Source organism: Pinus tabuliformis, chromosome 8 (assembly GCF_031772625.1).
Source record: "Pinus tabuliformis cultivar Carrire ecotype Pingquan chromosome 8, CPIR1, whole genome shotgun sequence".
NCBI lineage: Eukaryota > Viridiplantae > Streptophyta > Pinopsida > Pinales > Pinaceae > Pinus > Pinus tabuliformis.
The window spans coordinates 695,596,192-695,623,351 of record NC_142294.1 but is presented as its reverse complement, the minus strand read 5'-3'; the positions used below and the strand labels follow the sequence as shown (position 1 = coordinate 695,623,351).

At 38.3% G+C, this 27,160-nt stretch overlaps 1 protein-coding gene across 1 annotated transcript; it reads left to right on the top strand.

Moving 5' to 3' along the window:
* The first annotated feature begins 10,560 nt into the window (after positions 1-10,560).
* LOC149237518 (ergothioneine biosynthesis protein A-like) lies at positions 10,561-20,318 on the top strand. Its single transcript, XM_089372672.1, has 5 exons — positions 10,561-10,952; positions 11,062-11,342; positions 11,778-12,015; positions 12,258-12,506; positions 18,916-20,318. Exons 1-5 carry the CDS (start codon positions 10,606-10,608, stop codon positions 20,006-20,008), a joined length of 2,208 nt encoding a protein of 735 aa, XP_089228798.1. The 5' UTR covers positions 10,561-10,605; the 3' UTR covers positions 20,009-20,318.
* Positions 20,319-27,160: the final 6,842 nt, after the last annotated feature.

Here is a 27,160-nt window from a genome sequence, read left to right as displayed (position 1 = left end):
CCCGCTCATAATTTGGAACCAGGCATGGAGAAACAAAGAAGCAATTCAGGGGCACAACTTCTGGGAGATTCGTAATGTGGAAAATGCCCTATTTTGGGAGGACACCTGGCAACAACTTCTAATCCTTGGAAATGATCATCACGTCTCTCTCCAAATGGCCATGCAAGAAAAAGGTAAAATTAATGTAGCTCAATACCGGAAGCCTACCACTCCTGATAGTCGATGGAGAGAATGGTTGAATAGGAAGGATCTACTTCCCTTTCCTGAAAATCTAGACTGGAATTTTTTTGATGAGCTCCTTAAGGAGTGTCAAATCCAAGTCGATCAAGAGAATGATAGGTTAAGATGGGGAAAAAATTCTTCAGGGCTCTTTAACCTCAAGGAAGCTTACGACTACATTGTGAATCATGAACAAATGCATCATAATCAAAGATGGATAACGATCTAGGGAAGACAACAATGACCTAAAATCGCCCTCTTCCTCTGGCTCATCTTGCACAACAAAATCCTCAGTTGGGACAATCTTTCGCGAAGAGGTTTTACAGGTCCATCCAGATGCGATCTGTGCAAAATCCATGAAGAGACCATCAATCAACCTCTGAATAGTTGTGATTACCAACAAGCTCTAGAATTTGGGGGAAAAAATATTAAGGACAACTGACAAGGACACGACCTCAATTCATATTACCCTGTACAATTGGCAAACTAGCATTTCCCCTCACCTGGTAGTTGATCGGGCTTGGAACCTCCTATTATGGGCCATTTGTTGGATCACTTGGAAGGAGCGTAACACAAGAACATTCAAGAATGTGAGGAATTCAGGGGACAACCTTCTTACCATGATCAGGTAGATACTTCAAGAAATTGTAGCCATATCCAAGCTCCCCTCTATGTAATGCCCTCCCCACACAGTTGACCTTCACATCCTACAACTTTTGGACCTTCAAAATTTCTCCACCGCCATTCCTACCCCTGCTCCTCCCTCTCCTAGAGTTCTAGACACTTGGTCTCCACTGGAAGACAACATGTTTAAATTGAATTATGACGGGGCCTCTAAAGGAAACCCAAGCACTACAAGTTTTGGCGGGGTGTTCAAAAATCATAAGGGGGAAATTATATGGGTTTATTATGGGAAATTAGGAATAGACACCAACAACACGGCGGAGCTCCAAGCCATGGAGCATGGTCTGGCCATAGCAAAAGAACAAGACTTCACTCTCCTCATCGTGGGAGGAGACTATGCGATGGCTACTCAGGCTACCCGCAAACTCCTGCATGGATCCATGATCAGTAAAGTAACTGACAATTGGAGGTTGACCAAAACACTTTGCCACATCTAATAACACATCAACAACTTCAGTGGGATCCACTTTCGAGCGGTCTGAAGGAAATCTAATGTCATGGCAGACATGCTCGCCAACGAAGGAACAACTAGTTGGGAAACATTACACTCCCTTACATGGAGGGACATCGGGGAAGGCCTCCTCCACCATGATTGTAATGCAATTAAAATCAAGGAAAATGAGGGCATCAATATTAATGAACCCTCCAAAGGCTTGCAAATTCCTCCTTCTCAACTCGTACAATCCCCCTAAGTCCGTGTGATGAACTTCACTCCAAGCATCAAATCCCATAATTCTCCAAAGGTCCCTTGGATCTCAATTATGTTTCAGGGTTATGATCGCTTCCTTCTTGATCTGAATTGGAGCAGATTAGTAATGTTGTGTTAATTCCCCATTCAGAAATAAACCTAGGATGCTTATCATTTGATTTTTCAAGTGCTTAAGGATTCAAAAACTTTTGCAATTAACAAATTCCCATGAGAGTTTCTTATGTAAATGTTATAAACAATTTAACATTACATATGTTGAACAACAACAATATAACAACAAAGAACATCAAAATATAACACACAACAAGCACATGATAAAGGAGTTCACCCCTCCTGGGCTACGTCTCCTTGGTCCAACTTCCAATGGCTTGGGCCTCTTTATTATGCTCAAATTACATCAAAAGTGTGTTTACAATGCTCAGATGCCTCTGAAACCTGTCTCCATCAGTTTAGAATAATCAAAACTGCTAGAATATACTATTTTTGCATCAAATTTGGATAAGAACTGAAGGAGTTATGACTTCTCCTAGTTCTCCCACTATTTGTTCCACAAAATGCTCCAAAACCGACAGAAAACTACAAATTAGCCCCAAAATCCACTAATCGAGCAATAATTTCTCCACACTGTGGGCCATATTCTGTTGGCTGTATCGCAAATTGAAATCGGCGGGCGGAATGTCTTGTTTACTCGGCGAAATGTTGTGATTGCCATATCAGGGACCTGCCGGAGTTTTAAACTATGATATATAATGTTATCGCGTTCGAGGTCTTTCGCATTTGGGAATTAACTTGCGTTAGGACCGAATCCTATTACTGATGTGATTGTAATATGTGATCGCATCACATCACATCACTAACCTTGTCGGGGCCAAGGCTGATAACTTTTTTCCATTTCACCGATTGTAATTGCGATTTGCGATTGCCTCATCGCATCGCAACCCTGAACCTGCCAAGGGCCGATTTGAAACACATTTTCCACCTACCGCTGCAATATGAGATTTGTGAGGGCCAATGGCAGGCTACCACTTGACATCTCCTTATTCACTGAAGACTTGCCACATCATCCCAATCCTGCCATGTAGGCAAGTCAAACCTGAACTTTGACTTGCTCTAACTTCTGCATACGAACTCAATTTTTAGTGTCGTTCACACCGTTGGATTTAGAATGACAAGCTGTTCGATCTGAAGCCAAGTTTTACAAGATTTTGACACTTTGATTTTTTAGCATAATTCTGAGCACTTGGTCACTCCTCCCCACTAGAAGCCTTTTGGACCCCAAAAGGATCACTTTAAGTTATTGTTCAAATGAGGGTACTGTTCCCTCACCTTCTCCACTTCAATCCATTTGGCCTTTGATAGATGCGTACCTTTGAGACCCACCTGAAGATAATCAATATTTCCTCTTTTGGTTGTCCTTGTCCTTCTGTCAAGTATAGTGTCTTGTTGAAGCACATCAAGGTATTCTAAATAAAAGTCTTCAATAGATGGAATTTGAAAATTCTCTCCTTGATCTTCAATCAAATGAGGTTCATATAATCTCAAATTTTCAACATTAACAATTGAATAGATTTTCATATATGAAGGAAAATCAAGTTTGAAAGCATTATTACCAATCTTTTCCAGAATTTTAAATGGACCATAACGAATTGGTTTCAACATTTTACCTTCACCTTGAAGCCTTTACTTGCTAATGTATAGCCAAACTTCATCACCTAGTTGAAACTGATGATCGACACAATGCTTATCATGCCTTGCCTTATACTTGCCTTAACTCTTTTCTGGTTGTTCTTGAACTGTTTGGTGAATAAACTGAATTTGCTTAATGAATTTCTTTGCTCTATCTATGTCACTATGTCCATATATAGCTACATCTTTCTCAAAGATGAAATCCAAAGGCGATTTAGGCAAATAACCAAGACATGCCTCAAAATGCGAAGTTAGAGTAGAAGAGTGTTTTGCTCGGTTGTAAGCATGCTGAATATAATGCAACTGTTTATCCCACAACTTAGGATGTTTGCTGCAATATCCTCGTAGCAAATGAATGATTTTCCTATTAACCACTTCAATTTGACCATCTGTTTGCAGATGAAAGACTGTACTTTTCTTCAATTTGGTGTCCATCAAGTTCCATAAACTTGACCAAAAATTCCCAACAAATCGAGAATCACGATCACTTATAATAGAAGTAGGCAATCCAAAATGAACCCATACATTTTGAAAGAAAAGTTGAGTTGTTTGTTCAGCTGTAATTTTCTTTTTACAAGGAATTAACATGCACATCTTGCTAAACCTATCCACAACTACATACAAATAATCATGACCTTTCCTTGACAAAGGAAGACCTCTTGCAAAATCCATAGAAACATTTTCCCATGGTCTTGAAGGCACTGGAAGTGGTGTGTTCAATCCTATTTTCCTATTACTAGGCTTACTGACTGCACATAATGAACAACCTTTTCTAAAACGTGACACACTTTCAAGCATATGAGGCCAATAAAAATACCTCTGAAGATTTTCCATTGTTTTACTTCCTCCGAAATGTCCAACAATAAGAGAAGTGTGTGCTTCCCTTGTGACATTTACTCTCTCTCCCGGTGGAACACAATGTTTTCCCAAATGATACAACAGCTTATCATGTACATGGTAGTCTAATTCCTCAACTTGGTGGCCTTGACTCAAGTTTAAATATACCTCTTGAAAGTCAACATCCTATGCGTATCGTTCAACATAACTTTTAGGCAAAACATAATTATTCTTGAGTAAAATGGCTACATTTACAACCAGTTTGGAAAGCATATCAACAACTATGTTATAAATGCCTTTCTTCTACCTGATTACCAAGTGGAATTGTTGTAAAAATCCCCATCCAATGAAATTGCCTTGACTGCTGCAATTTGGTTTGAGATTGCAGATATTGAAAACGCTGATGATCGGTGTGAATAATGGTTTCTTTTCCCATCGAATATTGCTTCCATTTCCTCACACTTTGCACCAATGCATAAATCTCTTTATCATACATAGGATAATTAATAACAACACCATTACAAATTTTAGAATGAAATGAAATGGGCTTACCATGCTGTAAAAGAATTGCACCCATGGCATAGTCACTTACATCTGTTTGTATTTCAAATGGTTGTTTCAAATCTGGCTATGCTAAAACTGGGTCTGAACTTATCTTTTGTTTCAAAGCATCAAATGCTTTTGCCTATTTGCCTCCCCACTGGAAGACAACCTTCACGCTAGTCAATGCATGTAGTGGAGCTTCTATGGAGGAGAAATTGGCAATGAACTTCCTTCAGTACTACGCTGCTCCTAAAAAAACTCCTTACTTCTATGACTGATTTTGGTATTGGCCAATTCACAATGACCGAAACTCTAGAGGGATCAATCTTCAACTCACCTCCTCCAACTATGTGGCCCAAATACACTAAAGAAGTTTTCCCAAATTCACATTTAGACATCTTCAGAAATAATTGTTCTTTTCTCAAGACATCCAACACTTTCCTAACATGCTTGACATGCTCTTCTCGTGATCTGATGAATATCAAAATGTCATTTAAATAGACAATTAGAAACTCATCAAGAAATGATCTTAAAACATCATTCATAACTCTCATGAATGTAGTTGGAGCATTGCAAAGACTGAAAGGCATAACCAGCCACTCAAACAATCCCTGTTTGGTTTTAAAAGTAGTCTTCCATATGTCCTCCTCAGCTATTCTAAGTTGATGATATTCAGTTCTCAAGAACAATTTAGTGAAATACTTTTCATTTTTCAAGTGATCTAGCAAATCATCTATTCTAGGTAGTGGGTATTGATTCTTTATTGTAATCTTATTCAAAGCTTGATAATCTACACACATGTGTTAGGTTCCATCTTTCTTGGGTACCAATACTATTGGTGAACCACATGGCGAAGTAGAAGGACAAATTAATCCTTTATCTAACAATTCATGGACTTGTTTTTTAATTTATAAACTTTCTAGAATTGACATTCGATACATAGCAATGTTTGGGAGTGGACAGTCCTGCTGTAGCTGAATTTCATGTTGAATTCCTCTTTTTTTTGGCAATCCCTTTGGTTCTTGAAACATGTCTCCATATTGATTGACCACATCAACCAATTCAACTTTCAACTTCACATCACAGCTTCCAAAGGATTCCTACTTTGTGTCATTTTTATGCTTGATCATGAGGAGCACGAGACTCTTGTTGGAATTAACCAGTCATTTCATTTCACCTGCGCTTGCCAAAGACATATTAAGTTTCCTGCGATGGGCTCTCACAATGTACTCCACTCCGTTTTTGAAAAAATGGTATTTGTTCTCAAATTTGTGGAAAACAACCTTCCTATCATACAAATACGGACTTCCCAACACAATTCCTGAGATATCCAATGGCACAACGTCTAATTCAACTTGTGTGACCTGTAAATTAGCATATTTGGTTATCCATCCCAACAGATACGGTTTGTGATGGGGCACAGTTTCCAGATTCATTTTCTTAACCAAATCTGTAGAAATTAAGTTGGCCTACGATCCACTGTCAAACAGCGTATCGATTTTCATATGTTTGGAAATGACTCAGATATGGAATAACTCTATTTGGTTTTCCTCATTTGAAACGCTGTGGGTATTATTTGCTGCATTGGTACTCGCTACGACTGCCTCTTTGCTGACCTCTTTGCTTGCTTTTTCCACAGCTTTTCCTTTGGTGATTGTGGCTGTGATTTTTGTTTCATCCCTTGAGTCTGAACCCAAGTCTTGTTGTGCAGCAGCATTGGTCTTCTGTTTCCCTTTATTGTTGAATTTCTTTAGTTGTAATTTTAGATGAAGCTTCCAACAATGTGCTTCATCATGTCCTTCCTTGGAATAATTATTGCACATGGGTTTCTCCCCTTCTTTCTTAATAGAAACATTTTTCTTCTTCTTTCCTTTAAAATTCTTCTCTTTTTCAACACTCTGAAATGGCTTCTTCTTACCTTCTTCCTGTATATTTTTCCCTCTTGCTTCGAAGTGTGTAGCTTGAACACAAACCTCATCAAGATTTGTGGGACTGAACATAAGAATAGTATGTCGAAAATAGCTATGCAGCCCTCCTATGTATTTCAACAAGGTATCTTATGACTGTAAGTCTACTCCTAACATAAGAGCTCTTTTCCTAAACTCTTGAGTATACTCTTGCACATTTTGACCTTTCAACTTTCTAAAAATTTGCCAATTCATAATGGCTTTTTTCATATGAGCTAAAGGGTAGAAGTGTCTTTTTATAGCAACAATGAAATCAGACCAAGTAATAGAGATCTTACCATGTTTCTTGATCTCGTCTTGAGTCCTTGCTTCCCACAATACAAGTGTTGAACCCTCCATTCTTAATGAAGCCAACTGAATTTTGATATCATCCTCTTGAAGGTTTTGAATTCTACAATACACCTCCAACTGACGAATCCAGTTATCCATCTTCTCTGCATTCACTTCACCATTGTACATAGGCAACTCAAATTTAACATCAAGCTTCAGAAAAGGTGATTTACCAACCCCTTTTGAAGAATGATGATGAGTATGAGTAATGGTGGTATTTGTGGAAGAGTGTGAAGATGCTTTCGAAGAAGAAGATGAAGAAGATGGTGGAGATGGTGGAGGTTTGCCTCCATTCCCATTACCTCCTTTTCCTTTATCTTCTTTTCCATTACCTCCTCCTAAAGAGCCTTCTCCATTGGGAGGCTTGGAACTTTCTCCTTGCAATATGATGTTCCTCTCTTCATAGAGGACCTTAACCATCTCTGTCATATCAAAGAAATCCTTTCTGAAGGTCTTCTCATCTTTTGTCATGATAGGTTCTCCTTCATGAGACATAGTCTATGAAGATTCAACTACAACTTGAGGTTGTACTGGTGTTGGAATCTCAACTGCAACTTCTGCAACTTGAGGCTGTCAAACTGATGTAGAAGACTTTGGCAACCTTGCTCTTCATCCCTTTGACACAATTTCAGGGCTTTCAACCAACTTTCCTTCACCTCTTTTGAGCTTTAACCTTGCGAGCATGACATAAACTTGCAAACAATTAAATCCTTCTTTCACAAAGCAAATCTAGTAAGCAAATCCTAGCTCTGATACCAACTTGATCTGAATTGGAGCAGAATAGTAATGTTGTGCTAATTCCCAATTCATAAATAAACCCAAGATGCTTATCATTTGCTTTTCAAGTGCTTAAGGGTTCATTTTTTTTTGCAATTAACAGATTCCCATGAGAGTTTCTTATGTAAATGTTATAAACTGTTTAACATAAAAACATATGTTGAACAACAACAATATAACAGCAAAGAACATCGAAATATAACACACAACAAGCACATGATAAAGGAGTTCACCCCTCTTGGGCTACATCTCCTTGGTCCAGCTTCCAATGGCTTGGTCCTCTCTATTATGCTCAAATTACAGCAAAAGTGTGTTTACAATGCTCAGATGCCTCTGAAACCTGTCTCCATGAGTTCAAAATAATCAAAACTGCTAGAATTGACTATTTTTGCATCAAATTTGGATAAGAACTGAAGGAGTTATGACTTCTCCCACTATTTGTTCCACAAAATGCTCCAAAACCGGCAGAAAACTACAAATTAGCCCCAAAATCGCTAACTGGGCAATAATTTCTCTGCACCACGGGCCATATTTTGTCGGTCGTATCACAAATCGCAATTGGTAGGTTTCGGCGAGCGGAATGTCTTGTTTACTCGGCGAAATGTTGTGATTGCGATATTGAGGACCTACCGGAGTTTTAAACTGTGACATATAACGTTATCGCGTCTAGGGTCTTTCGCATTCGAGACTTAACTTGCGCTGGGACCAATTCCTATTACTGCTGCAATTGCGATATGTGATCGCATCACATCACTAACCTTGCTGGGGTCGGGGCTGATACCTATTCTCTCCTTCACCGATTGCGATTGCGATTTGCAATTACCTCATCGCATTGCAACCCTGAACCTATTGGGGGTCGATTTGAAACACCTTTTCTGCCTACCGCTACGATATGTGATTTGTGAGGGCCAATGACGGGCTACCACTTGGCGCCTCCTTATTCCCTGAAGACTTGCCACATCATCCCAATCTTGCCATATAGGCAAGTCAAACCTGAACTTTGACTTGCTCTAACTTCTGCATACGAACTCGGGTTTGAGTGTCATTCACATCGTTGGATTTAGAATGACGAGCTCTTCAATCTGAAGATGAGTTTGATAAGATTCTGACACTTTGATTTTTGAACATAATTCTAAGCACCTGATCACTTCTCGACCTAAATACTAGTAAAATCCCACAATCCTCCATGGGAATTGATTACACATATCAAACAAGATTTCAGGGATTTATTACCACTATCTTTCTCCTCGGCAGCCTCATCTCTCGATTTCCCTATGAATACTCCTTGCCCGAAGCTCTCCCCCGTCATTCCCTCGCCCCCCACTCTTAAGGTCTCCTTCGCATCCCTTCCCGCTCCCCCGGCTTCCGCCCTCTACATAACTCCATGAGCAAAATTCCTCTCTCCCTACATATCAGTATGGCCCATGCCCCACGCCATGGCAGTGGCCCTTCCACCAACTGGCGTAGAGACCGGAATGTGGAACGCTGAAGCCACACCAACCTGCGTCTGAGGACTAGAGCCAAGTTTGCTGCAAGGCAAGCCGCCCTGAACTAAAACAATATTGTCCCTCAAGAATCCCGAGAGCGGATTACTAAGCTGAAGAATCAAGATAGGGTTATTAGAAGAAGAACTAGCACAGAGGAAATTGACGCTCAGTTTGAATGGATTCCCAACCTAGGGTTCACAAGAGCCAAAGAAAACTTGTACGATAGCACTATCAAGCTTTCCTGGCACATGAAGACAATTATGGGCTTGGAAATGCAGGAAAACATCCAAGCCAACAAATCCATGGAGGAAAAGCTGGATAAGCTCAACGAAAAGTTCATGGTGTATGTTGAAATTATCCACCACGAGATTTGTTATTGGAGACTCCTCACACTTTTCCCTTCTCAAGCGTCACATGGCAACTTCTCAGGCAGGGAGAGAGAACACACCCAACATCAAGCGGGAACCGAGAGGTGTCTCGGCCAGCCAACCAACCAATAAGGGCGCTCTTGCAGTAGGCACTCCAAAGATACCCATCACACTGGAGGAGGACCTTTCTGTCTAATTAGTCTTATGCGGTCTGTGTGCATGCAATCTTGCCTTCATGCCCTATGGGCCTGTTATTTTTGTCTTTTTGTCCAATATGTTAAAAGTCAAACTACATGTAAGAGTCTTGGTAACCTCATGGAGAGGCCTACATTAACCATTTTTTTTGTCACTAAACCAACGTTTGATGTGAGGCTTACAATCACTCATTTTATTACTGAATCGGTTAATCTCAGTCAGTCTAAGGCCTATATGGAAAACAATGTAAATCATTAAAAAAAGCCCAAAAAGACACTTTACTACCCATAGTCAAACCTGCATTTTGATCAACATTAAAAGTCAAATATAATCTTCAAAACTTTAATAATATAATACAACCCTCTCTTACTTTTATATATATCTAACTCTCTCCTTCAAATAAATCCAATTAACTTATTTATTTAACACTTACATAAATATATTTATTTATATTTCACAACAGTCTTTGCAATCATGCAATACACTCACCAAAAAATATTTCTGACCACCCTCCATATTCCAAAATTCACTATAAACCTTACATGCACCAATCATGCTCCAAACGATGTATTGACTTGCATGGACCGTGTGATGCCATGCAATATCTATCTGGTTGCTACGTTGCAATACAATACAGAGAGTCAGGGATGTCGACAAGTCATTAGATGGTTTATTCTTGTTATTAACGTCTCTCCCGCCTTCTGATTTGATTTTTCTAGTTATATTTATAACAGCTCGCCACGTTTTGATGACTACTCAATTTTACTTTTTATCACCAGAAATCTCCTATAAAAGAAGTGCACATGTGCTCACGTTTGGTACATATCTGTGATTCTGTACTGTTCCAAAAACAAAAAAATAAAACCATGGCGGCTGGTAGAAAAATCGAGACGGTGTTGAATGGGCTGAGAAAGCAACAGAAGGAGATCCCTTTCAGTCTACTCTATGACATGAAGGGCTCACAGATATATGAAGAAATCACTCGTTTAGAGGAGTATTACTTATTCAATGCAGAATTTCAGTTGTTTAAAGAAAATGCTTTGGATATAGCAGATTCTATTATTCCTGGAAGCTTGCTAGTGGAGTTGGGCTGTGGCACTGCTCTCAAAACTGCTTCTCTGCTCAATGCTATCAAGGAAGTTCATGGAAGGTTATAAATTTTCTTTTAAAAAATTATAATTCAAGTACTGTTTTGAAGTGTTTTTTTCAGGGATTCTTTAAAGTCTCAACTGTTAGCTTTCTTTTGGGGTGCAATATAGGTGTCGATATGTAGGTATTGATGTTTCTGAGGTTGCATTAAATGAAGCCCGAAGAAATCTCACAGAGCTTGTTCCGGGTCTCAAGCCTAATGCTATAGAATTGATACAGGCAGATTTTTTCAAAGGTCTGCAACAGGTGAAATGCTCCCATCCTCTTGAAACACTCTGCATCACATGGCTTGGCAGCAGTGTTGGCAATTTATCAAAAGAAGATACAGTGGAGTTTTTCAAAAATGTAATAAGTGCTGTTGGATCCACTTGTCAGCTGCTCATCTGCATGGGTATGTGTAATATCATAACCTGGACTTGTATTTCTGCCACATAGTCATGCAAATCTGTTAGCTCGTCTGCATGGGTATGTGTAATATTATAACCCAGATAGCCATGTAAATCTGTTAGCTCATCTGCATGGGTATGTGTAATATTATAACCTATACTCGTGTCTCTGCAGCCATAGCCATGTAATTCTGTTAGCACATCTGCATGGGTATGTGGACTGTTGTAACTCAGACTTGTGTCTCTTCCATATAGCCATGTAAATCTGTTAGTTTGCTTTGAAAATCCCTTACACGTGTCATCTACCTTAGGATATGGAGCCATGCTTACTTTTGTTTCTGGTGTGACACGATTGCCTGATATCAACTCAGTGGGATTGCTTTGGAGAATATGATATATGCTTTTTTTAAATAACCTTGAAATTGTGTGACCATATATAGATATGTGGAAGAATCCTGAGACTCTTTATTCAGCATATAATGACCAGCAAGGAGTAACTGAGCGTTTTATCAAGCATGGTATGCAAAATGCTTTATTTTGTATTGGATATGCACCAGCTGAGCAGAATGCAGATTCATGGACTTATGAGGTTGAGATTAATAAGATTTCTAAAAGAGTGGAAATGTACATTAATTTTACCAAGGGTTTGAGTCTCCAAAAACACCAGCTAGAAATCAGGTAATGGTGACCAAACCTATAATTGTGATAACTAGCATGGATCTATCTAGACCTGCCAAGCTTTCTTCCATTAAAAGATTCAAAGTTGTGTGTATTTTATGTTGTATTTTAATAGTGATTTACAAACAACATCTTCTTTCAACTCCTTCAGAAGTAGTTTACTTCCTTGTTGTATAAAGGCATCCTTCTTCTGCGTTTAACTAAGTAGAGACTAAGGGACATGTTTTATGTCAATCTCTCAGGGCTGGAGAGAGGATTTTAGTGGAGTTTGCCACAAAATATACGAGTGATAGCATAAAAGATATTGCAACCAACTCGTGCTGCCATTTGTCAGGATGCTGGGGAAACAATTCATACTACACCTGTCAATTGCTGGTGCCTGGAGCCCATGCATTGGCCCAATGCTGGTCCGACACTGATGAGCTGTTCCAGGGAATATCGAATTGGAATTCAAAACCAATCGATCTGAGACATCCATACTTATTTTACTAGTAATCACTGAACCTGGCATCTACTTTCAAAAATGTCAATCTAGGTTAACATCCATACTTATTTTACTAGTAATCACTCAAACTAGCATCTACTTTCAAAAGTGTCAATCTAGGTTATAGTGTTTAGATGGAATTTATTTATTACATTGAATGCTCATAAATATGGAAGGAAATGCATTGTCCAGTAACTGTCTTTACCATATGTTCTCGCTTTTCAGTATTGTCTAGAGATTCTTTTGTTTTTGAAGTTTTTGCTTTTCAATACCGTTTAGATATTTTTGAACTTTCAACTTAGTTCACATTTTCTTGCATTTTAGAGTGGGGTTTGCAATTTCTGAGTCATGTACCAATCAAGTTCAGAATTTATGATTTGTGCTATTCATCATTCAAGTTATGATGGACAATAAAAGGATTTTACTGTTCATTTGGAGGAATTAGCCACCAAAGAATGTGATCACATCTTTCTATTTTTATAGAGATCTGTATCCTAGGGTGGGCTCTGGGAAGATAGAGTTGATCTTTTACTTTTCTAATTACATTACTGCACAGGTGAATGAGCCAGGTGCTCTCCAAACCCTGGTGTATAGAAAGGTGCTCTACTAATCCGTATATAGCCTTGGGTATCCAGTAGACTGTTCGTCACAACCGATCTCAATGCTCCAATTTTAAATCTCTGCAAGGTTTTGCTTTAAATTTAATCTCTACCAAATTTTACTCCGTTGTGCTAGGTCTGAATTCCTTTTTTGTTAACTATAATTTCAGTGGATCAGACGATGCTACGCTACGTTTCAGCAAGTTAATGGAAATGAACAAAATTTTAAGACATTTGTTCAACAGTTAAACTAATGCACGCCCACATCTTCGGTATCCATAATAGTTACAACACCGTGGCTCTACAGCATAGAAGAACATGTTTTATTCTGTTGTATTAAAATGGGGAGATTTCAGTTCAACATGAAAGTTATCACTTATGCTATTCATTTTACTCTTCATTTGGAAGAATTAGCCACCAAAGAATGTCATTATTTCTTTCTCTTTTTGTAAAGATTTGTACCCTAGGGTGGGCTATGGGGAGATAGAGTTGATACTTCATTTTTCTAATTACTTTATTGCACACCTAAACAAGCTAGGTTCTCTACTAATCTTTATATCTGGGGTATCTACGATTTTAATGACTCATCAACATGTTAAATTTTATCTTCTTTATAACTTGGTCTTGGTCCCAGGTCTTGGTCCCAACTTTTTGAGATTATCCTAACCTTCTAAGATCCATCCATTTATTAAGATCCATCCACTTATCAAGATACAAGAGTGTCATCCATTGTACTCAATAAATTTTTTAGAATTTTTTTTCACCTACATGACTCATCAACATTTTAAATTTTCTCTAAGATTAGTCCAACCTTAATACAATTATTTTTCGATTCCACATTAACCTAGTATAATTTGGTCCCAACTTTTTGAGATTATCCTAACCTTCTAAGATCCATCTATCAAGATACAAGGGTTTCATCCATTGTACTCAATATCCCAATACAAGGGTTTCATCCATTGTACTCAATATCCCAACTTTTTGAGATTATCCTAACCTTCTAAGATCCATCTATCAAGATACAAGGGTTGTACTCAATATTTTTTTAGAAATTTTTTTCGCTTACCTGACTTATTTTAAATTTTCTGTAAAATTAGTCCAACCTTTTGAGATTAATACAATTATTTTTCGATTCCACATTAACCTAGCATAACTTGGTCCCAACTATTTGAGATTATCTTAACCTTCTAAGATTCATGCATCTATCAAAACTTGGTCCCAACTATTTGAGATTATCTTAACCTTCTAAGATCCATAAGAGTGTCATCCATTGTACTCAATGGAGAAGATCCATCCATCTATCAAGATACAAGAGTGTACTCAATCATCCATTGTACTCAATATTTTTTTGAAATTTTTTTGAAATTTTTTTCACCTACATGACTCATCAACATTTTAAATTCTTTCTAAGATTAGTCCAACTTTTTGAAATTAATACAATTATTTTTCGATTCCACATTAACCTAGCATATGAGGTGTGTGTTCTTTCTAAGATTAGTCCAACTTTTTGAAATTAATACAATTATTTTTCGATTCCACATTAACCTAGCATATGAGTAACACCTGACACCCTAGTAATTAATAAAGTAATTAATTCCACAACTTGATGTTGCATCTTCTCTTTGCATAAAATAATAATGATACATGCTACATTATTATTACATGTGTGGCCTAACTTAATAGGGACTACAAAACAAGAAGAGAAAAACAATTTTCCCATGCCTAGACTTTTGTAAGACCAAAACTTTGTGAGTTGTTCATATACAACCAAACATGAATCCCTAATACCACATACACATTATTACATCATTTCAAATGAAGTATACAGCCTAGACTTTTGTAAGACCAAAACTTTGTGAGTTGTTCATATACAACCAAACATGAATCCCTAATACCACATACACATTATTACATCATTTCAAATGAAGTATACAACATACATGTAAAAGACTTCCTTTTAATTAAAATAAAATCTCATTTAACAATTATTTTGTAAAATGAAGGCAAATTAATAACCAATAGTCCATCATCTTTCCTTTATTTTTTATTTTTTATTTTTTTTATCTTCACCAAAAATAATCATTATTTCAACCTTACACATCTCAACCTTGAATGTAACTTTCCTTTTAATCTTCATGCATTAAATAAACCCATTTTTCAATATATATTACTTCTAAAATTTTCATATAACATTACACCCACGTTTCAAAAATATAAATGCATAGTAACTATAGTTTCAGTAACCTGAAATAAATATGAAGAAATATGAAGTAAGAGAAAAGGATCAAGAAACCCAAAAAAAACTCTATTAAATTATATCATTTCATGTTATGTTATACAAATGATTCCATATATAAGTGACCATAATAACTCAGCTAGTTTAACCAATTCTATAACCATCTTCTAAACCAAATATTCCCCTAACTTCTCTCGCTTCACTTATCTGGTCTGAGATATCTCAAATAGGAGTTACTGTAACATTCCTCTGCTCCCACGATTCGCGCTTCACCAATTTCTAACCATAGAGCCTGCCTCCCACGATTCGTGGACTAGGTCTGATCATGTTGAAGAAAATTATTATTCTCTGGGGAAATAGTTCATTTTTTTTAATAGTCAGATATACTTAATTTACTAACTTATTTAACTTCATTCTCTTTTAATAGTTAGATATATTCTTAGTTTATATAACTTATTTAAATTGGGAGATAGTTCATTTTATTTATAGTAAACATATCAATAACTTACATAGCAAATAGCAAAAACTGAGACCCCTAACCCTAGACAATAATTGATCTTTTCACATATAAATATAAATCTTACCTAGGAAGACCCCTAGAAACCTCCAGAATAAATGAAACTAGTAACCCTAGACAATAATTCATCATTTTACATATAAATATAAATATTATCTAGGAAACTGGTGGTTATAAACTAGATATGAAATCTTTATCCTATGGTTAGGGAGGTGAAGGTGAAGGCCTACATGATATGACTTTCTCAATCCATATGGGATTACATATTCTGTTGATGGTTTAAGTTATGTTTACTATTTTTTCAATTTTATTTCCATATATATTTATTATTTCTCAATTTGCTATTCAGAAATTCTCTGAGCACTCTGGACTCCTGTACCATTTCTTCGAGTTTAAATTTACTATTTACTATTCTTTGAGCTCTCTGACCTCCTGCACCATTTCTATTCTGGTTTAACTTCGCTATTTACCATTCTCTCAGGTCTCTGAATTGCTGTATGATTTTTTCCTGGTTTAGGTAGAAATAGTCTTTTGTTTTAATCTCGGTTCAGGAGGACATTAGATAATGTGAAGGGAGTAAATCGTTGCTACACGTAGCCCTTACCATTGCGTTGTTTGTTATATTTGGGCTTCCTTTCTGTGCTATGCCATGGTCTATCAACGACCAGGAACCATAAAAACAGATCTTTGTTTTGTGGATTTTGTAGGTCTGGTTTTTGGCAACCATGAAAACAGATCTTTGTTTGGTGGTTCTTGTGGCTCTGTTTGTACATATAATTGGGGTAGTCCTTGTACGCGATCTTTAGCACCGCCTCTGCCACCTCCGCCTCGGTCTTCCTGTCCATCTCAAGCATAGATTTCATTTGCAAGAGTGCAAAATATTGGTTCAATTTTTAAGCATCTCCTTAGGAGTTAGCTTATGTTTGCTATTTTTTTTTTAAGTTCAATGACTTTTTTTGGGACAATTTTTAGTAGTGATGTCATATTCGATAACAAAGGTGATATCTAAGGTTTTTGTGAGTATAATTGTTTAGATATCTGTCTTCCTGATCCATATGACTGTCCATGTTTTTGGAACCAAGTAATGTGATTCATCATCACCATAATAATATTTAATTGCCTATGTTGTATTGACTGTCCATGTTTTTGAACCAAGTAATGTGATTCATCATCACGACAATAATATTTAATTGCATATGTTGTTGTGTTATTGCCTATGTTGTTGTGTTTTTTTTTTCAATTCAGGAAAAAAAGATAAAGAGAAAATCTGATCCAACATGGGTATAAAAAGAGATATCATTGTGTTTATTTTTCAATTAAAGTCAGTTAGGAGTATCTCCATTTTGCTGATTATCTATATATGGGTGAGGATCATTGTCTGTTATTCTTGCCATGGCTCTGATTGTATGATTTTGTTCCCTGGAGGCAATGGAGGAGACTTATCATACTCATGTTTGTTTGTGTCAGCATCATAGAATTATCATACTCATGTTTGTCTGTGTTATCATCATCTTCATCTTTCTTCTTAACTTGTGATTGTCATTGTGAAAGGAACTTGGTTGATCAGCGACATTTGTGCCCATTTCTACACCATCCTTTCCTCCTCCATCATCATAAATTTATCCACCTCTTAAGATAGCTCTAGGTCTAAATAGCATTCTATAGCATTCTAAGGTTAGGGGCTACTAACCTTAGAGGCTAGTAAGCTTAATTCTATAGCATTCTAAGGTTAGGGGCTGCTAACCTTAGAGGCCAGTAAGCTTAATTCTATAGCATTCTAAGGTTAGGGGCTGCTAACCTTAGAGGCCAGTAAGCTTAATTCTATAGCATTCTAAGGTTAGGGGCTGCTAACCTTAGAGGCTAGTAAGCTTAATTCTATAGCATTCTAAGGTTAGGGGCTGCTAACCTTAGAGGCTAGTAAGCTTAGTGGAGGCTTTGTTGGTGGCTGAATTTTGCCTTGTCAAAGTTATTTAGGATTAGTAGGGGCAGTAGTCATTGCAAGAAACAATATTAATGATGGTTAATATAATTAATATTGTTTATATTAATCATCTAACTCTTTATAGAGGAAGGAGTGGCTTGAGTCGTCCTCTCAGTCTCCATCATGGAAATCTAGTTTATATTTATAATGGTCGATACTAAAAACTAGTTTACATTTATAATGGTTGATACTAAATGTTTGTGATGTTGGAAGAGTGATTTGGGGAATAAATATTCATTGACGTTGTGATCACGAGTTATAGAGATCTACTGCAAATTAACAAGTAAGATATCTTCACCTCAAACTGATTTTTAAGTGACATGGGTAATTTTTTTGGGAAAAGGTTGTTACAGCATACTTCTTTTAAGAAAGCTAGTCTGCTTGCCTTTATTGCAGAAGTTAAGAACACAAACTTCGATACCAGTTACTTTGGAATGGTACAAAACCTTATCATCTAAAACGAAGAAGTTATTATTCCATTGTAAAATAATTCATCCTTTTATATGAAATGTCTTCTTTCCATATGTACACTATTCCATATTCACCATCTGCTGTAATATTTAGTATTCTTCTTGCTCTATACCATATTATCTCCCACATATTCTGCATATTGGTATATGTCCACTTAACATGGCATATAGTAAAATTCTTCTTAACCCCCTGTTAAGATTAGGATGATATTTTATTGTGCAAATTATCACAATATTTACTACGGCAATACATTTATGTGCTTGATTTTGATGAGATCTCTATTCTCATCTTGAGCTAAAATGCCAAAAAAATAGACCCCACAAATTAATTATCTCCATTAATCACATACATGGAATTATATGGCCATCCAAATATATCGAACATATTTATGAAACTTAGTTAAATAGTATGGGACAATGCAAATTTTTTTTTGATGTTTTCCCTTCAGTTTTTGGTAAGTCAACCATTATTAAATTGTATGTCTCAGTGCAAGATGACTCAGGCTTGTTTCTACGTTCATTTTTATCCATTGGGTGTTTATAGAGACCGGCTTTAAAAATTTCTGGCATTATCTAATCAGGAAGAGTTAATTTTTTCGATGGATTTGTACAGTGGACATGTTTGTGCCTTTACCAAATTGAAGATAATGGGAGAAAAAGAAGCATCTGAATTGGACAATGTGTTTTCAAGGGGCATGGATCCTGATGTCCTGGATCCTTCACATTGCCATGGCCATCCAGCTGTGCCACTCAATTGGCCTTCCAGGGAAGCATTGATCAACTATGTGACAAGAACAAGAATGATGATTCTGAAAGAGACAGCCAAAGGGAAAGTGACCACTAGGATTCTATCCATTGTGATTGAGCATGAGAGAATGCATCAAGAAACTCTCATGTACATGATAACTCAGGACAGGAAAATGTCATTTGAGGAGAGACCAGTGGGCATCAGGAAATTACCACCCCTAATATCACACAACGGTCTAATTTCTATGATTTCCATGGACCATAATCTTGAACCAGAAGTAATCATTGAAGCGGGAGAAGTAGATTTAGGGGTTAATTCATGGGATTTGACTACATTTGTGTGGGATAATGAGGCCCCAGTAATTCACACCAAAGTTTCAGAGCCATTTCTGGTAGCTGCCAAGCCTGTTTCTATCAAGGATTTCCTGTGCTTCATCACTCAGGGAGGCTACACAAACCAGAACCTCTGGAGAAAAGAGGATTTTGCATATTTTTCAGAGAATGGATTCAGTTGCCCAGCAACATGGTCATTGGTGGAGAATGAATATTTTGTTCATGGGTTTGATTCAAGCAAGCACTGGACTGAAGTTGCAGAAGAACCTGTGTACGTGAGCCTTGCAGAAGCCGAGGCCTTCTGCAGATGGATGAACTGTAGAGTAATGAAAGAGGAGGAATATCAAAGAATTCTGGATTGTGATAAGAGTGGGGAGGTTGTGGGTTTAAGAGGAGGGGGTTGGGAGTGGACCAGCACCCTTTTCTACTCCTTTCCAGGGTTCCAAGAAATGGCAGAATACAGAGAATACTCCACAGATTTCTTCGATGGAAAACATTATGTTTTGAAAGGATATTCAGATGCAACTCATAAAAGTATGAGAAGGGATTCTTTTCGGAACTTCTATCAACGACAATATCGTTACGTGTTCGCCAAGTTCAGATGCTGCCGTTCAGTACTATCATAACTTTCTGGTTTTGGGATTTTTTTTGGGGTGACCCTCTGGGGCTTTTCCAGATGTAGATGTTTTCAGCTGTTCTTGTTGTGCCATGTAGCTAGGTTACAGTTGTATATGTGTGCAGACATTTTAGTTCAGTTCAGTGCAGATATTGATACATTTTCCTCCTTTATCGGATTCAAGAGTACAGTAAAAAGAAAACCAAATTCCATTATATTAGTGTAGAGCTGAAAGTAATTCTATTTCAGATTTTGAAAATATATGAGAACTGATTGAATTTAAGATATGGAGAGAAGAATTTAAAATTTACAGTAAGTAGGTCCCTGTCCATATAATGTAATTCAGGCTGTCAATATAATGTAATTCTCTTGAAATCATTTAAATGTTTGAATCTAATGATTCTAAAATAATATTGGAATCTATTATTAATATTTGATTAAATTTATTTTTTAAGTGTAAGTAGTGTCTTTCTTTTCTATTTAAAATAACCAAAGAGACCAGATACATCGTATTGGTGGTCTCAACCTGCCCCGGAGGGAAACCAGGTGTGTTGGCCACCTTAGTTTACTGTATGCATTCCAAAAACAAAATTTAACAAGTCTTTCCATCCTGGCTATATGCACTATACAGCTGAAACTACTTAATAAGCTACTAACATGCATGAAATGGTAAAAGCAAAAAGATTCACTGAAACACTTAAGAAACCAAAAAGGATCATTCCTTTCTGATACCAGTATTTAGGTCCATATCCATGGGAATATCCACTGGTTCGACTTGCCTCCAAGACAGTTGTTGATGCATTTCCTCCAGCTAGTTATTCTGCGTGATAATGATAACTTGGAAAATTTTCATTTCTTTTTGCAGGTTTGGAACACCATTTGCAATTTCGGCCATTTCCTTCGCCTGCTGCTCCAAGGCTTTTGCTAGAAGATGTTTTAACACCCAGTAGATATGAAGAGTCTGCCTATACAGTGTCAACCTTCCTCGCATATTCCCTGAATCACTGATCACTTCAGCCCACCCTTTTGTCTCGGAGTTAGACTGTTCCTCCATCACACTAGTCTCCATATCTTGAATAATTCTACGAATTTCTTCACTCGTGCCTTCCCTATAAGCTCTGGCAGCCTCTTGGACTGCTGTCAAAGTAGATCTTCTCCCTCTGCCCTGGTTACTTGGAGCATTTGCTAGTTGTTCCTCTTGATTCCCCTGTCTTAGACGTCCTCTGCTTCCACGCCCTCTACCACGACCCGGGCACGCCATCCTGCTATATACCTTATCCTGTTGACAATTTTCATTCACATAGATCAGTTTTTGAGGTTTAGCATCATTGTCTTCCTCCTCAGTTTTCTCTGTGGTTATTCCTCTTCTCCTGCTACAGTTTCCGCCATTTGTTTGGGTGTTACAATGCTTGTCATTTTCGGGATGCAAGAATTTAAGAAGGCCTTCAGTCATTTGGATCAATTGTTGGGCTAGGGACGAAATTTTCGTATCCCTTTCCTCAGTCTCCCCCTGCACCTTTGCAGTGGGTTGGTTGATACAGCCCCCCACTTTTCTTCCCGAACTATTCTCATGGCTACAATTCCCCCATTCATCAAGAAACCTTCCCTGATCCTGACCCGATGGACCCTCACAAAGCATTGCCGAGTGAAAAGCGGGTTCACACCAGTCCTTTTCTTCCTCAGAGGCTTCAAAAGTAATAAATTTATCCATTTTACCAATTATGATAGAGGAAAGGGTTGAAGGGGTCTCAAAGATAACATACCCAGAATCGTTAACCTCCTTGAAAGCTCCTTCCGTTTGCGCTTTGCCCTGCTCCTCTTCCTCCCAGCTTAGTCTACCCTTCCTTCTAAACTTCACCATCTTCATAAAATACCACTCATCTGTCCCTCTCCCTCTTCCACTACCACCGCCACTACTACTCATCTCCTTCATTCCACCTCCCCCACTCTAGTTTTTTGAAAATTGTGCTGACATGCAGCTCATTGTTCTGGCTAGAAGGACGACATCGTACGTATGGGTTAGTCCCGCTGTCCTGCCATGATCATAAACCCGTCTGCCACCCTCACCTACTTTTTTCCACATCCCGATCGGGGGCCATCTGTCTCTATTATCTTTGAATCGTGTCTTCATGATTATCATGGTTTAGAATCATTCTTAGCTGCTCTAAATCTGAGTCCTCTGAATACATAGTCCATATGTTATCCAGTTTCCTTCCTTGTTCCTGGCCACCCCAGTTCGCAAGAAAATCCGTTGCTCTGTTGCCCTCTCTTCTAACATGCTTAATAATCATATATTCAAATCTTTTTATGATAATTTCCAGCTCCTGGATTAGACTCGTCGTTCTCCAACTCTGCATAACTTTATCCCATGAGGTTCCATTATTAAGTTTTTTGATTACATGTATGACCATTTGGGAGTCCCCTTCCACTTCCAGGTTATTGTATCCATTTCTGATTGCTATCTTCAGTCCTTGACATACTGCCATCAATTTAGCTTCATTGTTGCTCATGATGCCGCCATTGTCTGAGTAAATCCATTTTGTTCTGCCTTGATCATCCCGAAAGAGACCTCCAATCCCTGCTGGGCCTGGATTTCCTTTGGATGCCCCATCGAAATTTAACTTTATGAATCCAGCCATGGGGCGAGAGAAGTGCATGGTGTTGTTATATCCAATCTTGGGTTCTTTCCACATCTGAGGAGCCACCATCCCTTGATGCAGGTTCAGCTTCCTTAAAATCTGATCTTCTTCCGGTGTCGTTTCCCAGTCTTCTACATTCCAAGTGTCCGCAAGTATGGTCTCACGAATATGACTCAATGTTTTCCCCCAGATTTGGTCTTTTGTCATTTCTTTGTTTTGGAAGATTCTTCTATTTCTTTCTTTCCAGATCATCCACATATTCATCCCTACTGTTAGACTCCAGGCTCTTCTTACCACTAGGCTAGTGAATTGTCCACCTCCCCAAACTTTAATTGTGTTTTTAATGCTCTGTTGATCTCTGTGAGTCCTTCCAAAGAGTTTCCTAACCTCTTCCCATTGTTGCTGAGCTCCTTTACATGAGTTCAGGAGGTGTTCCTGTGTTTCCTGTTCTTGCTTGCAAAGATTGCATCTGGGGGGGCCATGTATGCCTCGCTTTTGGAGTTGGTCCCAGGTCAGGATGCGACCTTTGCTTACCAGCCATAAGAAGTGGGCCACTTTCGGCCACCAATTACTAGTCCATATTTGTTTCCAATGGACTGTCGTATCCTCTGGTTCTCTAGGAGTTAAGAGATGATATGCCTCTTTAATTGAGAAATTTCCTTTTACTGTGTAACCCCATCTCAGTATGTCTGGTCCAGGTCTTATAGGTATTCTCCTTGTCTGCATTTCCTTTTGATATAACTCCCTTTGTTCTCCATCAACTTGATCCATCCATTCTTCCGGACTCTTCCAGCTTCTCCATACTTCCTCTTGGCTCCCTTCCTTCCAAAAGTCCCTTACTAGATTCATTCCATTCTCAGCTGCCTTTTGGCATATATCCCTTAAAGCTTGAAGTCCATTCAGTCTTTCTCTTTGCTGCCAGGCTTCCTCCCAAAACCTGGCAGAGCTGCCATCCCTAATTTCCCAAAAAGCATGTTTAGTTATTATTTCTTTGTTTAGACTAGCTAGATTCCAAATTGTCGACCCTTTCGGGGTATCCCTTATTCTTAATATCTCCTCTGGTTTTGTTGGCATATTATATTTTTTTGTCCATATTCTTTTCCATAGGTCGTTTCCTCCATTCATCCAGCACCACCAAAGTTTAGCACCCATTGCCTGATTCAGAATATAAGGATCTCTGAGGCCTAATCCTCCCTCAGTCTTGCTTTTCACCAAATCCTTCCAGGATACTAAAGACCATTTTCTTTGATCCTTCAGTCCTCCCCAGATAATTTTTTTAAAAATATCTACCATCTTTGCGCACGCTCCTTTAGGGGCTGCCATTGCCGATAGTTGGTATATTGGGATCGATTGAAGGATTGCTTTAACTAAAACAACTCTGCTAACAAAATTCAAAGTTCTGAAAGACCAGTTGGCTAGTTTTCTAGCAATTTTCTCAATGGTTTGTTGCCAATTCTACAGCCTTAAAGGATTCAGGGCTAACGACGTTCCTAGATATCTAGTTGGGAGTTCTCCTGATCGAAATCCCAGAGTTCTTGTTAATTTTTTTTTAATATTTCCAATAGTGTTGAAAAAATAAGTGCAAGACTTGTCATTGTTAATTTGCGTGCCTGAAGCTGTCATAAAAAGTTCTAGAATTTCTTTAATTCTGCGGGCTTCTCTGAGGGACATAGTACAGAACAACATAATGTCATCTACGAATTGTTGGTGGGTAATAGGAAGGTTGTTACCCCATATTTGGATTCCTTTTAGCTTTCTTTCTCTTACTTCTTTTCTGATGTACCTTCCTAGGCCTTCTATAGCTATAATGAACAGGAAAGGGGACAATGGATCGCCCTATCGGAGTCCTCTGGACGCTTTAAAGGGTTGGGAAGGAGTTCCATTCACAAGGATGGAGAAATTGGCTGAGGAGATCATAGTAGAGATCCATTCAATCCATCTATTGCAGAAACCAAAGGCCCTTAGAACTTCTTTCAAATAATTCCAATTCAGACGGTCATAGGCTTTAGAGAGGTCAAGTTTAATCATCATACCTGCTTCCTTTTTGACTTTCAGAGAATGCACTACTTCTTGGGAGACCACCAGTCCATCCAAGATTTTCCGGCCTTCAACGAAACCTGTTTGTTCCAAGGAAATAATGCTAGATAAAATAGGCTTAAGTCTTTTTGCCATTAAAGTAGCTATTATCTTATATATAACATTACAAAGGGCAATGGGTCTAAAGCCCTGGGGAGTTTCAGACTTAGTTTCTTTAGGAATCAGAGATAAGAGGGTAGAGTTTAAACCTGTACTTACCTTCTGGTTTCTTCTTGATTCTTCCACCACTTCCAGTATGTCTTGGCCCAAGAAATCCCATCCTGCTTGATAGAATTCCGCTGTGAATCCGTCAGGACCAGGGGCTTTATTCTTTTTCATTCCTTTTACTACCTCTTCTACTTCTTCCAAGGTGGCTGCCCTCATCAGAGCTAGGTTTTGGTCTCTAGTGACCCTACTTGGGATCTCTTTACAGATTCTTTCAGTAGCTTCTCCATGATCTACATTGGGTTCCGTGAGGAGATCTTTGAAATGATCCACCAAGACTTGTTCTATTTCCTCATGCTGTGTAACTCGTGTCCCTGCTTCATCTTTTATAGAAAAGATTCTATTTCTCTGCCTTCTCTGGACCATGGCTTGGTGGAAGAACTTTGTATTCCTCTCCCCTTCTCTTAACCAATTTACTCTCGATTTCTGCCTCCACAAGATCTCTTCTTGTTTCCGCCTTTCTTCCATTTGTCCTATCAAGATCCCTTCCTCTCTGGCTAGGTCAGCACTTCTTCCTGCCGTAATGATTTCTTGTTGGATTTGCTTCATCTTCTGTTCTAGGAGCTGTTGATCTTTGAGTATGTGTCCAAATTCCTCTTTATTCCATTTCTTAATGTTTCCTTTCAGTTCTTTTAGTTTCAACTGAAATGTCTGCATTCTGTTTCTTCCTTTCTGTCGACTTTGCTTCCACCATTCTTCTACTTTCTTCATGAAATTTTTATCCCTAAGCCAGAAGGCTTCGAACCTAAAGGGTTTTCTCTTGGGACTGGCTTTAATATCAAGTTCTGCTTTGATCGACCAGTGGTCTGATCCCATTCCAGGAAGAATCGTTGCTTCAATGAAGATATCCCAATTTATAATCTGTTCTGACATTAAGAATCTATCTAGTCTGGAAGCAATCTGGTGTCTACCTCCCCTTCTGTTGTTCCATGTATAGATCTCGTTTGTTGTCTGTATGTCTACTAGCCTTTGATCTGCTATCCAATCTCCGAAGGCTTCCATGTCTGCCTCTGTTCTTCTGAGTCCACCCTTTTTTTCCTTTATTGATTTTATCATATTGAAATCTCCTCCCACTATCCAAGGAGAGGTTGGATGCAAGGACCGCATAACTGCCAGGTTCTGAAGGAAAAACCTGTGATCCTTCTGTATATGGGGTCCATATACATTGGATAAGAGGATCCATTCTTGAGAACCTATAATTCTAAATCTTCCTGTGAGGATGCGAGGTATACTGATCCAGTCTTCAAATTGGACTTCCTCTGGGTTCCAGAGGATTGCTACTCCTCCTGCACTGCCTGCCGCATCTTGACCAATGATCTCGTAATGCGGCTTGAAATTGCTCATCACTTCTTTTAGTTTGCTTTCTCGTAATTTTGTTTCTTGGATTAGCATTATATTTGGTTTATCTCTTTTGAGTCTCTCTTTCAGATATCTTTGTTTTCCTTTACTGTTCAACCCTCTGATATTCCAGGTTGTGATGATCATTTCAAGAGTTTGAGGGGTTGTTGGAAAACCTCTGACAATGGCACAACTCTTCCTGAATTCACCAACATGTCTCCCACCATTTGGATTGTCTCACTCATGGGTCTCCTTCCTCTTTTCCTTCCTCCCTTCCCTATGGTTCCTGTTTCTGTGTTTTGATTTCCTTGTGTTCCAAGTTGCTCTGGTTGCTTTGCTAACATTGTCCCTCGTTTTTCTTTGTATTTTTGGAACATATCTTTATAGAGTTGTTTCTGGTCATCTGGTATGAACCGTTCATCCAGATGCTTCCATTCCCGTAGAAGTTTCCTCATAACTTGTTCCTCTTCTCCTTCTTGTTCCTGCTAAGGATCTATTTCCATTTGAATATGTTCTTGAACCCGGTCTCCCCTCTCCTTCTCTTTTTCTAATTCCATACTATTTGGCTCTTTCTTTTCCTTTTTGTTTTCTTTCTGGATTTCCCCTATTTCATCTTCCCCTTCTTCACTTTCTGCTTCCATTTCTAATTCACGAAGAACCTCAAACTGGTTCTGGCTTTTCTGAGTGCTTTCTGGGTGAGAGGGGTTTAGTTTGGTTTTTCCTTTTTGGGTTCGTCTTCTTCTTAGTACTTCTGTGAACCCTCCCCTGTTTCCTTCATTAGTCCTCCTCTCCTATTTCATACTTCCCTTTCCATCTCCCTGATCTGTTGGTGTATCAACTTCATTCATTGGGCAATATTTGAACAAATGGCCATACTCATGGCA

Excerpts from the sequence above, each read along its gene's own strand:
- LOC149237518 (XM_089372672.1), top strand. The coding sequence starts at position 10,606 with ATGTGCTCACGTTTGGTACATATCTGTGATTCTGTACTGTTCCAAAAA. Across the intron at positions 10,953-11,061 it reads ATCAAGGAAGTTCATGGAAG|GTGTCGATATGTAGGTATTG; the intron begins GTTATAAATTTT and ends GGTGCAATATAG. Across the intron at positions 12,507-18,915 it reads CATCCATACTTATTTTACTA|TGGACATGTTTGTGCCTTTA; the intron begins GTAATCACTGAA and ends GGATTTGTACAG.